The sequence below is a fragment of the Macrotis lagotis genome, chromosome 3 (assembly GCF_037893015.1).
Source record: "Macrotis lagotis isolate mMagLag1 chromosome 3, bilby.v1.9.chrom.fasta, whole genome shotgun sequence".
NCBI classification, from domain to species: Eukaryota; Metazoa; Chordata; class Mammalia; order Peramelemorphia; family Peramelidae; genus Macrotis; species Macrotis lagotis.
This window is the reverse complement of record NC_133660.1, coordinates 15,591,272-15,606,873: the sequence shown is the minus strand read 5'-3', so window position 1 is coordinate 15,606,873 and position 15,602 is coordinate 15,591,272. Positions and strand designations below refer to the sequence as shown.

At 42.6% G+C, this 15,602-nt stretch overlaps 1 protein-coding gene across 3 annotated transcripts in view; it reads left to right on the top strand.

Annotated features, from left to right (window-relative positions):
- DLC1 (DLC1 Rho GTPase activating protein) overlaps window positions 1-15,602 on the top strand; it is a 221,154-nt gene that overhangs the window by 11,560 nt on the left and 193,992 nt on the right. For all 3 annotated transcript variants that reach the window (XM_074228165.1, XM_074228166.1, XM_074228164.1), the window contains one exon: window positions 10,570-11,708. In XM_074228165.1, the coding sequence (XP_074084266.1) occupies window positions 10,686-11,708 (1,023 nt within the window). In that variant the 5' untranslated portion in view covers window positions 10,570-10,685. The remainder of the gene's footprint in view (window positions 1-10,569; window positions 11,709-15,602) is intronic.

Here is a 15,602-nt window from a genome sequence, read left to right as displayed (position 1 = left end):
TAGAAGAATCATTGTAGAGAGAATAGAAGGATTAGGGTGACTAGGAGACTGGAGGGTGGTGAGTTTTTAGAGGACCCAGCTGACACATGGCTGTAACTTCTTCCAGTAATCATAATTCTTCCAAGACAGTGATGGCAGTAACCAAAGGCTCAAGGTAGGACAGGAGAACAAAAGATAGAGGAAAGTTGAACTTCTATATGGGTTCCAGAGTTGAAAGGGAATAAAATGAGGTCATAGAAGGGGTGATGGAGAGGGGGAGGGCCTAGAGATCATGGTCCCCACAAAGAATCAAGATAGAGAGAGGCAAGGATGGGGGAACTGAAAGGATTAGACAATGTGATCATTTGGATCATGGAGATCATGGTGATCACTCCTGTGAGTGGTTGAAGTGAAGTATCAGGTTTGGAAATGCTTTAGTGGGAAGTTGGTGGGAACAAAGGGAAATTGGCCTGTATCCTGGAGTCAGTGGATTTAAGGGCAGGGACTGGGTTGGACAAGATGACTGGATGAAAGACTGAGCTCTCGGGCTAAGTAGCCTGGATGACATGGGCAGCAGATCGATGCATCTGACAAACTGACAGGTAAGCCCAAGCACTACTGGATGGATAACACAGTGGATCTCAGTCAGGATCCTCAGAATCCAAAAGAGCATTGGACTTGATGATGAGAGAAAAGCCATAGTTCCAGAGCCAAGGACATGGGCTGAATTCTGATACCTGAGTGACTACAGGCAAAATACTTCACCTCATGGGGCCTCAGTTTACTCATCTATAAAAGCTAATCCAAATTATTAATCATATCTTTTAAAATCATCTTAATCCCTTGTTCCATTCAGAATATTCCCATGAGCCATAAGGAAGGGGAAGATAAGTTATAACTGATTCAGGTAATAAAGTGATCTCTTCTCCTTGTTTAATGTTGCTATGGCATAAAATTGTATATTTAGGTCAAACTTCTCTTTTGGAGCTTAGTGTGAAAATGTATTGTGAGATGCTGGTCTCTGCCTAATTTCTGTCAGATTGCCTTTCAGTTTTCCCCATATTTTTTGTTGAATAGTGAATCCTTTCCCTTGTAAGAGATATCTTTGGGTTTATTGAACTATATTTGCTTAATATAGATACCCTGAGGTTTTGGGTATCTAATCTGTCCTGGGAGCTCCTTTACTTTGTTCTAACAATTGCTACCTAGACTTTATTACTTTCGAGTTTAATTTTACTTTGACCTTCTTCCATCACCATCCCCTTCTTTCTCAGCATTGTTTTCTTCCCTTGCAGAGAATCAAGGCAGTGTAAAAGTAAAGAGGGACCCTCTAAGGAGAGTGTTTCCACCCAGCTGACCTCCCATGGGCTGCCCAGGATTATGGCAGAGCCTTTCTGGAAGAGATCAGTAACCACACTAATAGGTTTGGTCTAGCCACCCACACATGAAATTCTGTGGGGAAGAAGAATGTCTCTTGCCCTAATAAGGCTAAGTTGGATAGACATCCCATATATAGGGTCAGTTCATTGATATGTGTGTGTATTTGGCACCAGCACAATGAACCTAGGATTAAAGAGGTGATGAAAGTGAGCTAGATTGCCTTTAGGGAAGCACAAACTTCCTTTGATGATTTAGATCTTCTCCCAGAAATAAAGGACCAACTCTCAATGCACATATTCTGCCAGTTCCTGTTAATGATTTTGAGATATGGAACCAAACAGTGTCCAAAAGACTAAAAATGAATCATTCAGAAGGCAGCAGAGACATGGAGAGTTGGATGGGAGCCTCCTCCACATAGAACCAAGGAGCAATTCCAAAAAGAACAGTAGTGAAGGAGGACATGGAGAGGAAGGGAAGATGGGCAGCTTTCATGGCAAAAAGGAGGAATGAGGGATTGACCACTTGCATCCTTGTAATGTTAGGACATAGAGAGGAAAGCTTCCAACACACTGAGTGGCCCTCCACAATCAGAAAATGTGGACAAGATTCACCCAAGATGATTTGGAACAGATGGGTTTCTGCCATTGGAGGGAATGGTCATGGAGACATAGGATCATAGACTAAGAACTGAAAAGGGGTGAAAGGCCATTGAGGAAACCAAAGGCCAAAGGAAACCAAATCATAGGGAGAGGAAATGTCTTGAATTGATCTGAGCCCTCTTAGCCCAGACACCATGCTCTTTGCTCTATAAAACACTGCCTGTCTTCACCCTTGTCAGTCTTCATGTTCAGTCAGCCATTGTTTCCTATGTCTCAGGCTCTGTGCTAAGGGCTAGACAAAGAAAATCACCTGGTGCCTGAATGGAAGAGCTCTACATGGTGGCCCATGTTCCATTAGTGTTTCCTTCAGGAAGTGGAAGATGTAAGAAGACTGGCCCCTAGACTGCCAACTCTGCTCCTCTCTGCCCATGGCTGAGCCACCATTGGCCAGTCTATTTCCCAGCTGGTGATGCCATAGTGATAGAGGTAGTGCTCACCTTGACTCCGGACTGGGCAGATGCCCCAAGGGGAGCCTGTCACCAAAGGTCAGAAGGCCAGCTTTGTCATCTGTCAGAGTAAAGAATCAGGGATTAAGAGAGAACAAAAGTAGAGAAGCAACTCTTCCCCTCTCTTCCCCTTGAAGGCCCCATCTTGGTCTCTATCAAATGATGGATCCCCAGGGACAAAGAGGTGTCACTGAATTGTGTTGAATGTTAAGGTCTGGGGCGACTAGGTAGGGTAGTAGATAAAGCACCGGCCTTGGAGTCAGGATTACCTGGTTTCAAATCCGGTCTCAGACACTTAATAATTACCTAGCTGTGTGGCCTTGGGCAAGCCACTTAACCCCATTTGCCTTGCAAAAATCTAAAAAAAAAAATGTCAAGGTCTCCCAGCCCTTTGGGTCTATGGGCTGTCTGCATCTCCTCAGCTAGACAGCATCTTGAGGTTCAGAGATGCATCTGGCAAGTGCTGGCAGTGTGATTTGAAGCCCGGCCTGCAGTCCCAATGTCACAGTGTCCTTTGTCCACCAGAGTTGCAACAGCAAACAGGTGGCCCCTGTTTTAGGCGGATGAGCCTCCTGGCAGGGACCTGAGCCCAAGTTCTGTGGGGCCCACCAGGGGTGGCTTCCAGGGTGCTTGGTTCTCACTGCCTGCTCCTGAGATGGACTGCAAGATAACAGTGCTGGGACCCTCCTTGAATGTGTGCATCCCAACTAAATCTAAGCCAAACCACAGTTGTCAGAAGGAAGCTTTGGCCTGAAGCAAATTCAGTTGTGGGGCTGGTAGATGGATGACCACTGCCATTCATTACTGAATTGGGCTAAAGACTGAGGAAGATCAGAGGGACTGAAGTTGTTGATGACATGGGAGACTGATGTGTCAGAAGGGACAGAGACTGGTGTAAGGAAGAAGTCAATAAAACAGCAGCCAATAATTCTGACAGAAAAAGGAGACCTAGAGACTCACAAGTGGCAGTCTCTGGGATTTGACACCAACCCCCCCCGCCCCGTGCCCTGCTTCCCTCCCTTCTCTCCTGTCTTGACCCTCAGTCGGCCCCTTTCACCTGGCCCCATTTCCTTGCTTTCCATCGCTCTCTTTCTTGGGCTTCCAGCTAGTTCCCAGCTGAGTGGTCAGTAGTAGTGGGGATGAGTCAGGAAGGACCCCTAGCATCTCTTTCCCTGGAGATCTTTAAGATGGGCGAGGAGGACCTTGGGAACTGCAAGGATTGTGGGATTTTTCTTTGAATTTCCTTCTCCTCATCAGCAGGCCCAGCTTGGAGCCAGTTCTGGTTGGCTAGGCCTTCCTGATGCAGTTCACTGAAGTCATGACAAAGAAGGAGAATCAGACCAGGGCAGCCTCTGCCCAACTCTTACCCAGCAAGAGAAACGACGGACCCCTCCCCTCCTGCACCCTACCAGGAAACATCTTTCCTGGGGGTTTGCCCAAGAGGCACACAGCCCTACTAATGCAGACCTTGAGCTGACCCAGCCCTTTCCTTCCTCCAGATCACCTGGAGGGGGTGAGCGGGCAGGGAAGACACCAGGCTTAGAGACTGAAAGCCAGTTCAAAGAGATCCTTACTAGCCAGGTGACCCTGGGTAAGTCTATTGCTTTCTCCAAACCTCATCTGTAGAAGGAGGGGGCTAGCACTTAAAACAGGCCTGGTTCTCAGCAAACGCACCAGACATGTAAGAGTGACCACCTAATGTCCTTTCTGGGCTCTTTAGTTCCCAACTGAAAGAGAAGGAGGATTATTTTAGCATTATTTAAATTGGATTTATAAGGTTGTTTGCTCTCTTGAGGAATATTTAAGAGGAATGGTAACCCATCCCTGTTCACCCCGGTTATCCCCATCTTTGGCCCTTCCCACCCTGATCCCCCGATGCTCCTTCAGAACTTGCAGGTTGCCCCAAGCAGGCAGCAGGAAGGGGTTTCAGAGGGAAGCTCCAGGAGAGACATGGAAAGGTCTCCAGAGACCAACCATGCCAAGGGAAGGAGACTGGAAGGGTATCTAAACTCAACAGAAGGTGGGGTACATACAGAAATGTGTGGGAGCCTGCTCAGACTAGAAAACTGACTACTAAATTTTAGTGTTTGTAGTGACACCTCAGAAATGCTACAAATTCAGACCCAGTTCATTTCCTTGTTGATTGTTCAGACTTAAGAAAGTGAAGGAGAAAAATATCAACATGCAGATTAAACTTTAAAATATCTCATAATTGGATTTTTCCTTCCGAGAGAGAGTTGGTAATTAACCATTCACCATGAGATCCCTGGGCATGGTATGCCCTCTGGGATGGGGGGTTGTGACTCCAGTTACCCATACCGATTCTAACCTTGGAACGAAGCATTTCCTCACTGACTGCCAGGGGCTGGGATGGGCTGGGAAGGTTTGGGGTGCCTTGATCTCAGCAGTCCCCAAGTCTCATCTCCACTAAAATTCTGGAGTCTGAGAATATATTCACACAAAGGAGCCCCAATCCCTCCCCCTCCTAAGTCCTAGGATAGTATGGCCTCACTCAGGAAGGGCTGACACCCCAGGGTCCCCAGGGAAGTCTCAGCAATGACTTCATTCTGAGTCAGATGAAATGCAGAGGTCTGGAGGGAGAAGGCATTTGAAAAGTCATCAAAGCAACCCCAAATGTGTCCATTGGTACCTTAGCACAACCCAGGGAAGGGGCTCACCTCACTGGAACAAAAGGCTCTGACATTCTTCCCATCCACCCCCTCCCCACTATGACTTGAGGTCCCTTCAAGGTCCAGTTTACTCTAAACAGAGACAGAGGTGGGGCTTCCACACTCCCCTCCCCTTTATTGATGGGTCTTGACTACCACAGTGGCCCCCAATCCAGAACCCCAATACAGGACTGATGAAAAGGGAATAGGAAATGGGTGTGCTTAGCATTTTTGACCCAGGAAGCCAGAACCATGGATGTAGGCCCAGGTCTTTTAGGAACCTCAGATTCTCCAGTGAGCTCCTGATGAAGCAATAGCAGGTGATGAAAAGTCTGGGCCCCTTTGTAATTCAGTGGTCATCCCAGGTGGTGCCTATGGGACCAAGAAGGCTGTGGGCTGCCCACACCATCTCAGCATCTGTCAGGACCTCTTAGAGGTGAAAAAAAGAGGCCATCTTTGCACCATAGTCCAACCTTCTTGTCAGTCTAGAAAGATCTGGGCAGCGCTTCCCAGAAACCCTGGGGCCAGAGGACCCAACCTGTTGGAGCGGCTCTCTTCGGGTTCTGCCTCTTCCTTCCCTACCTGGCTCCAAAGGAGAGTTTCACCTGTGCTCCCAGTAAGGCCATGGCCCCATGGTGGGGAGGGGTGCTGTGGAGAAGAAAACTGAGATTCCAAAAAGAGAAGCGGCATATTCATAGCTGCTCAATCGCTGCTGGGGTAGAGGGGTGCTATCACCTAATTCCAATAGATATTAAAGCATCATTAAACAAGACTTTTTCCTGGTGACTAGCCCCTCCCCAGGAAAAAACAGGGCCAGGTTGGAACATGCTGAACAAACCACGTCAAGGTTGAGAGGATTTAACCATGACATCAGAGGATGGAGAACTGAATGAGGGACCTTGTCAACCTCCTCAGAGGACAAATGTGGACACTGAGGCCCAGGGAGAGGTTCCCAGCTCTGTGACCATGACCTTTTCCAGAAACCCTGGGATTGGGGACCCCATCACTCTTAGAACCTCCCTTCCACATCTGTCTAATTAGCATAACAATACTAGCCATAAAAATAGCTACAATAAATAGGAATGAGCTAGAAGCATTCCCAATAAGACCAGGAGTGAAACAAAGATGCCCATTATCACCACAATTCTTCAATATTGTATTAGAAATGTTCACTGTGGCAATAAGAGAAGTAAAAGAAATTGAAGGAATTAGAATGGGCAGTGAGGAGGCAAGTCTCTCATTCTTTGCAGATGATATGATAGAAAATTATTAGAAAATCCTAGAGAGGGATGGCTAGGTATTGCAGTGGATAGGGCACCGGCCCTGGAGTCAGGAGGACCTGAGTTCAAATCCAGCCTCAGACACTTAATAATTACCTAGTTGTGTGGCCTTGGGCAAGCCACTTAACCCCATTGTCTTGCAAAAACCTAAAAAATAAATCTGAGAGAACTAAAAAATTTATGTGAAACAATTAACACCATTAACAAAGTTACAGGATATAAAATAAACCCACATAAATCATCAACGTTTCTCTATATTACCAACAAAGTCTAGCAGCAAGAGATAGAAACAAAAATTCCACTTAAAAGTTACTGTGGACAACAAAATACTTGGGAGTCTACCTGCCAAGACAAATCCAGAAACTATATGAATATAATTACAAAACATTTTTCACAAAAATAAAGTCAGATCTAAACAATGGAAAAATGTCAGTTGCTCACCTAATGGTCAAGCTAATATAATAAAAATGACAATTCTCCCCAAATTAACCTATTTATTCGGGGCTATACCAGTCAAACTACAAAAAAAAACTTTATAGAGCTAGAAAAATAGTAACAAAATTCATCTGATGAAACAAAAAGTCAAGAATATCAAGGGAATTAATGAAAAAATGCAAAGGAAGGTAGCTTAGCCATACCAGATCTAAATTATATTATAGTAGTCATCTGGTAATGGCTAAGAAATAGAGTAGTCATTCAGAGGAATGGATCAGGTACAGAAGAAACCATAGATCTACTGTTTGATAAACCCAAAGACTCCAACTTCTGAGATAAGAATTCGCTGTTTGACAAAAACTGCTGGGAAAATTGAAATTAGTATAACAGAGACTAGACATAAACCAAAAATTCCATCCTATATACCAAAATAAAGTCCAAAAGGTACACTTTTTAGACCTAGAGGGTAATACCATAAGCCAATTAGAAAAAGAAGCAAAGTTTCTCTGTCCCATCTAGGGAGAGGAAAAGGGTTTATCACCAAACAAGAGATAACAACTATTATAAAAATGAGAAAAGGATTATTTTAATTACATTAAATTAAAAAGGTTTTGCCCAAACAAATCCATGCAACCAAGATTAGAAAGGACTTGGAAAGCTGAGAAACAATTTTCACAGATAGTGTTTCTGATAAAGGACTCATTTCTAAAATATATAGAGAACTGAGTCAGATTTATATTCATACAAGTCATTCCCCAATTGATAAACTGATGTGAACAGGCAGTTTTCAGATGAAGAAATTCAAGCTATCTATAGTCACATGACTATAATAATGTTAAATATTATATTTAATTATAATAATATTATGTAATATATAATAAAGTGTGATATATAATGAAACATTATAATAATTATAATAATAAATCATTATTGATTAGAGAAATGCAAATTAAAACAGCTTGGAGGTACCATTCACACCTATCAGATGCAGCAATATGACGAAAAAAGAAAGTGATCAATATTGGAGGGGATGTGAGAAAACTGGGACACCAATGCATTGTTGGTAGAATTGTGAACTAATTCAGTCTTTCTGGAGAGTAATTTGGAATTACAGCCAAAGGGCAATAAAACTGTGCATAGCTTTAATCCATCAATATCCTTACTAGGTCTGTATCTGAAAGAGATCATAAAAAAAAAGGGGAAAGCAGCTCTTTTTATAGTGGCAAAGAATTGGAAATTGAAAATTGAGGGGATGCCATCAATTGGGAAACGACTGAACAAACTGTGGTATATGAATGTGATGGAGCACTTTTGTTCAGTAAGAAATCATGAGGGGTAGGACTTCAGAAAAGTTTGGAAGGATTTGCTTGAACTGATGCTGCATGAAGTAAACAATGTACACATTAGTGATGATCCATTTTGATGTTCTAAAGGACTTGCGTTGGGAAATACTATCCACATCCAGAGAAGCAATTATAGAGTCTGAATGAAGAGCAAAGCTAGCAATTTTAATTTTTTGAAATTTGTTGTATGTTTTTTTCTTTCTCATGATTTTTCCCTTTTGTTTTTACTTTTTTTAATAACACAACTAATATAGAAATGTGTTTAACTTGATTCTTCATATGTAACCTATATCAGAATACTCACAGTCATAGGGAGGAGGGAGGGAAAAGAGAAAGTGAGAAAAACATGGAACTCAAAATCTTACCAAAAAAAAAAATGAATGTTGAAAACTATATTTCCATGTAATTGGGGAAAAATAAAAATTAATAAAAAAGAATAGCTACATGACCATATGACTGAGTGTTGCTTAAAAGGGCCCCTTGTCAAATTTTATAGAGAAAGCACATGTCCCAGCTAATTCTTTGTGCTTGGATATAGTATTTCATGGCCATGAGGAATCAGGATTCGATCTTGGGTAGTTTCCACATACATCCTTTGGATGTGGTGGAAGCGATAAAAATAAAAACTCCTCCCTCTTGTCCCAACATCAAATCTCAAAAATTGAATCTGACTCCTGAGAAAGGGAAATTTAAGGGGCGGCTAGGTGGGGCAGGAGTACCTGAGCTCAAATCCAGCCTCAGACACTTAATAATTACCTAGCTGTGTGGCCTTGGGCAAGCTACTTAACCCCACTGCCTTGAAAAAAACCTAAAAAAGGGGTAGGAATTTTTTGTTATGGGAAATTATTGATATTTTAAATAAATATATTATTGATTTTTTTTTACATTGCTATCAACTGTCCCTGTCTCTTGATTTCTCAACAGAACTGGTCCTTATCACATAGAAATTCAATTAGGCAAAGCAAACTGTTTTTCCTAATGCTTCATTCCACACCTATAGTTTCCCCCCAGTGACAACTCCAGATCTTCTCTTCCTTCCACCCCTTACTCAAACTGAGAGCATCTCTATTCCTCCTTTACCGAGAAAATAAGAGACCCTTTATCCCCATTTCCCTCTTCTCCCCTTCTCTATAACATTCAACACTTTGACACTGCCTCCTCCTCCTTTCTTACTATTTATTCCTGTGTAGGAAGAGGTGATCTTTCTCATCACCACACCAATCTCCCACCCAGGTGCCCCTGAACCTGGCCTCTCCAGTCTTCTCCAGCAGATTACCACCAAAATTAGGCGCCTTCACTCTCTAATTATCAGTCTCTCCCTCTCTACTCATTTCTTCCCTACTCCTGATAAACAAACCTTTCTCCTCCATTCCTAAACAAGTCTCCATAGTTCCTCCCATCTCTTCAAAATATTGCTCTCTGCCTCTCCTTTCTTTCTCCACCAAACTCCTGGGGAGAGGAAAAATCTCTTACACACATTGTCTTCTCCATCTCCTCTTGGTTTTTTCTTAATCCTTGTCATCTTACTTCTGTCCTTGGAATGCCTCTTGCTCAGATTGAGGCTCTTAGTTGTCAACTCTGACCATTTCCTCCTTCATTTGAAACCTTTTGACACCGACAATCACCCTCTCCTCAGAATTTCTCACCTCTTGGTTTTTCAAGACACTTCTCTCTTGGTTTTCTTCCACACCAATGATCGTACCTTTTCCGTGTCCTTTATAGAATCAACATCTCTATCACATCCCCTGGCTGTGAGTGAGTACACCCTCTTCTGCCTCCATGATCTCAGCAACATGAACTCAGCCCAAGGAGCCCAGAACTGGTGCACATCTGTCCCCACAGGAAAGTGTCCCTGCTTTGGGGTTTCCTGCTTCCCTGAAACTAATTGGACTAATTAGAGACTAAAGAGACTAATTAGAAAGGCAGGGTCTCTAAGCTGTCATACTGTGTGTGTGTGTGTTAGTGTGAGTTTGTGTGTTTTTGTGTTTCAAAGCTATTGAAAATATCTAAGAGAAGTGTACAAATTAGTCCTGGAGCTATGATTGTATTTGTATAAATAACATAAGGAAACTCCCTCTATCAATGTATACTAGCATCTTTACTGTGAACTGCATAGACTATGGAAGGATTAAATGACTTTCTGAAGGTTATACAGTCAATGTGTATCTGAGGTAGGAGTTGAACCCAAGTTTTTCAGGCTCCCTATCCATCGAACCATGCTGCCTCTCATTTGAAATGTTGTGTGGTTTGCTTTCTTTTGTTCTTTGTTAAAATACTTCTCCCAGCTAACATCTACTGGGATTTAACTGCTCCCAAACTTCAAGATTTATTTAATCCTTGAATGTGCATGTGGCCCTAAGTCTTTTTCTTTCTTACAGATATGAAAATGAGGAGAATTTCTCTTGTCTTCTGATGCCTTGTATGACCTAACCACACTTTCTTGGATGCCCCTTGGATTAAAAAAATCCAGGGTCCCCTGGGGGACTTCAGGGACATGTCTGTGGCAATCAGGAAGCGAAGCTGGGAGGAACATGTCACCCAGCGGATGGGATTGCTCCTTCATCCAGATGCCCCGACCCCAACATGCCACCATGGGCTGGTAGCTGATAGCTTGCACACAGGCATGAACAAGGAAGGAGCTCGGCCTGGGGGCCACCAGCAGAGGTGGGCATCCTTGCCAGATTGCTGCCAGGCCTCAGAGCTGGCCAACTGCTCTGAGCAGCTCCTAAGAAATGTTCCAAGGGAATTTGGAAATGACATTTGTGATGGGGAGGAGGGTCTCCTTTCCCTGGAGGCCAGCACAGAAACTCTGGTCCATGTGTCTGATGAGAGTGATACAGAGATGAAATTGGCTGCTGGGACCCATTGGACAAGCAAAGACAGGGAAACAGCAGGGCAATGGACACTGAATGGAACAGCTACCTTTGTAAATAAACCACCAGACTCTGAGGAAGATCAGGAGTTGTCACGCTCTTTGGGGGCCTTGGGGATAGCTGGTGAACCTAGTAAGGAGTCTAGTCTTATGGAGGAAAGTAGAAAAAAAGAAGACTGGGATCCCAATGGGGAGACCGGAGAGCTTGGCAGTGACCTCAGGGTAAATCGAGTCAGACAGTCACCCAAAGCAGATTTCTCAGAGACTCTGAGTGCAAACGAAATTCTGCCTGAGAAACAGTTGCTCCATTCAGCTGTAATTGCTCAGCAAAGAAGGAAATGTGCTGACACCATCAAAGACAGGAATGAGAGGCTTGCTGGTGAGGCCCTTCAGGAAGGGATCTCTGCCTCTCACTGTCCTGGGAGGACACATCTGCAACCTGAAGACTCTGAGATCTGCTTGAGGGAGCCTCCCTGTTTTCTCCATCCTCAGGACAAAAGTGGTGTCACCCACTCCCACAGTATCTCTCAAAACAAGCATCCCACAGATGCTGGCTCCAGAGAGGGCATAACCTTTGAACATGGAACACCTCCTGTGACCACTGGGGAACTTTGTGTGGGGCAAGTCACTCTTCGAGAAAAAAAGGTAAGACCCATGCATGGACAAAGTCATTCCTGAGTCATGAGCCTTGAAAACCTTCCCAATGTGAGTCAGTTTATATATAAGAGATAAGCAACTGTTTGCATGATCAATTTGCAAGCTTCAAGCTTGGTTTGGGTTCTAGTATATATTGTTGGTGGATTGAGCATTCTTTCATCCTGGTTGTGAAATGACATTATGAGATATGTTTGGAAAGGATCCCATGGTTTTTATGTGAAATTCCAAGTTGTAAAAGACCATAAAAACTTATGGTAGGGATGTTTGTCCTTGGTTCTTGAAGAAGGTCATGACATCAGGGGGTGATGTCATGACAAGCACATGAATTGGATTTGAGTGAGGGGGTGCTGTGCTAAATCACCAGCCTCACTTTCTTCTCCAGAGCCATCTGGGTCCAGTGGCCAGATGTGAATCAGGATGACTGGAGATGGTCTTGGATATGGGGCAATCAGAGTGAGTGACTTGCCTATGGTCACACAGCTAGTAAGTTTCAGGATTTGAACTCAGGTCCTCCTGAATCCAAGGCCAGTGCTCTGTCAACAGCAGCACCTAGCTGCCCTGTAGAATGTATATAAAATTAACAGTAATAACTAACAAATATTTTCTCATTTCCTCCTCACAATCTATGAGCTAAGGGTTGTTATTATTGTGCCCATTTTACAGGCAAACAGAAGATAGTGACTTTCCCAATATTACACATATTAAATGCATCAGACTAGACTTGAACTCCAGTTTTCCTGACTGTAGACCCAGTTCTCTATTACTGAAGATAACCACTTAAACTGGTACATAATCCAATCCATTGCTCAATCCATATTTCCTTTTAAAATACCCTCAATGAGGAACCACTGAGCTTTTGTTCAGGAACCTTCAAGGGACAGGATCTCATCACTTCCCTCTCCCAAGGCAAACCTTTCTATTTTAAGACAGGTCAAAATGTTAGAACATTTTCCCTGAAATCAAGTCAAAATTGGCCTCTTTGTGATTTTCTCCCATTGCTCTTAATAGTCTGGGGATAAACTGAACCCACTAAACAACCATGTTGTTTATTTAATTAGAAACAGTTATCCTAGATCCTGTAGATCTTCTCTTTTCCAGGTTTAAGGTCCCTCCTTCCTCCAACTAATCCCCACATAGCCCATGACTTTGAGGTGGTTCACCTCAAGCTGGATGCTCTCCAGCTCATCAATGCACTTCCAACAATCTGGTGGCCAGAGTTGACTGACATATCCCCCCATCGGTCTTTCCCAGAGCCTCAGGCTTTCCCAGGTCAATTTAACATAACTGGCTTACATGTGTGACATTATATCATACAATTCTTTTTAATTGATATTTTATTTTATTTTTCCAATGACCTGTTTTGAACATTTTTCAACATTCATCTACTTGCATATTTCTAAGTTACATAATTTTCAAATACCTTCCTTTCCCACCTTTCTCCCCTCAGTGATGAATAGTCTAGTAAAAGGTGTACAAGTTCATTTAGGTTTAACATGTTTATATAGTAATCATTTTATGTATGAGGAATTAGGACTAAGGGAAAAGAAAAAAAAGCAATGGACTAGGAAGGAAAAATAGAAGGTTTTAAACAAGTAAATAGGCTTGTTTCATTATCTTCTGGATATGGATGGCATTGTCCATAGCAGGTCTCCCTGGGTTGTCCTAGATCTTTGAACTGTTGAGAGGAGCTGCGTCCATCAGAGTTGGTCAGCTTGCAATGTTGTCTTAATGTGTAGCAATGTCAGGCACTTCTAAGTCAAATACAAAATTGAAACTGTCCCTGCATTCAAAGAGTTTACATTCTACCAACCCAATTTTTATTCTGTTCCTCTTTTAATGCAGCTTAACATTAAATTAACTTGATTGATAGCCTTATTACTCTACTGATCCGCCTTAAAATTTCTAATCATTCCTACCCCTCTTCAAATGGCAAGGTTGATTATGTGGTAACCTGAGTGTAAGCCATTTACTCCTATCAAAGATCATCTTATTAGATCTTCTAACCACCTAGGTTTAATCATGTAAGTTGTTGCTTCCCACTGGGGGGAGCAATCTCCTGAAAATTTGATAACCATGCCACCTTGGGTCTTCAGTCAAGAAAATGATAACAATTTTAAGGATCACCTGACCAAGAATAAATCCCTGGGTCAATCTCCCAGAAATCTCCTTCCAATTTCGCATCCATCTATGCATTATTTCTCTTCAATTCTGTCCAGTCAACCAGGTTTATTCTACCTAGATGAATCATCATCTGCCATCTTCCTCCTCCTCTCTATTTTGTCCATGTAAAGAACATCTAATTCACGAAGGCAGTACAACAAAATGGAAAAAAAAAAACCCTTTAGATTTAAAGACAGAAAACCTGAGTCTGAATTCTAGGTTCTGCCACTATGTGTCTTTAAGAAAATTCCCTTGTTAACTGGGATCTTAAAATTAGAGGATTCAATGAGATGCCAGCTAAGATCATCTGTGGCCCACACGTGGTCCAAATTTTTTGATGGAACTGTTGCCACTGGGGTTTTGGGGGTCTTTAAGATAGAATTTTGGGGTAACCAAGAAATGAGGGTCACTAGAAGATGAATGAAATCACACATTCTCTGAGATGTAACTGTTCAGGATTTTATCATACAATATAGCAAAGTAAACTGGTTAAAAAACTTTTCCTCCCGGGCTGCTAGGTGGTGCAGTGGATAAAGCACCGGCCCTGGAGTCAGGAGTACATGGGTTCAAATCTGGTCTCAGACACTTAATAATTACCTAGCTGTGTGGCCTTGGGCAAGCCACTTAACCCCATTTGCCTTGCAAAAACCTAAAAAACAAAAAAAGATTAAAAATTTAGGGGCGGCTAGGTGGCTTAGTAGATAAAGCACTGGCCTTGGAGTCAGGAGTACCTGGGTTCCAATCCGGTCTCAGATATTTAAAATTACCTTCCTGTGTGGCCTTGGGCAAGCCACTTAACCCCATTTGCCTTGCAAAAAAAAAAAAAACCTAAAAAAAAAACTTTTCCTCCCAAAGGTTCAACAAGCACTTTAGGACAGAGTGAATAACAAAAGGCTAGGCATGGTTGCTTGAGAGAAAGAGATAGAGACAGAGAGAGGAAGATAAAGAGAGGCAGGGATAAAGACAGTCAGAGAGAGCTGACCAGGCCAGAGAGAAAAAGGACCAGCCCTGAGCTCAGGTCCAGGCCAGTTTTATAGTCTTGCCCCTCATCTGGGTACTGAGGGATAAAGGGGAAATCCCTCCCCCTTACATGACCAGGTAGAGGGTTGAAGACAGGTTGGAAATGAGGAGACAGCATACAAATTTTACATTAAACAAACAAAAAAAAAACAATAGGAGTCAATTTACATCTCAAGATCCTTCCACACCCTTAACAGCATTGAAAGATTACAGAATTTGTTTCTGATTATAATTTTTCTACATTGACAATTCTCTGCATCAGAACTGGGTGTCCACTGAGCACTTTCACTATTGATGGCAAACTCCCCTAAATGTCCATCACCGTGGTGTCTTCAGAAAGAAACAAGGACCATTCTCTATTTTAGTATTTCTTTTATCTTTATACTCTGTTCCATTCTCCTTTCATAGTTAAATATGCTGAGTCACCAAGAGGTATCAGGTGTTACTTTATGAAGGAACATCAACTCTGACCCATTATACTATAAGCTCCTTGAAGACAGATACTATCTTTCTTTCAGTTTCTATTCATATTTTCAGTGCTTAGCACAATGCATAGCATACAACAAGTGTTTAATGTATGCATTGTGGAATTCTATTGTTCCAATGCCAACTTGTAAGAAGTAAATGTTTTCGCACCTTCTTTTTTGGTGCTATTTGAACTTGGTGCCTGAGAGCCTGTCCAAACTCAGACAATTCTCCCCA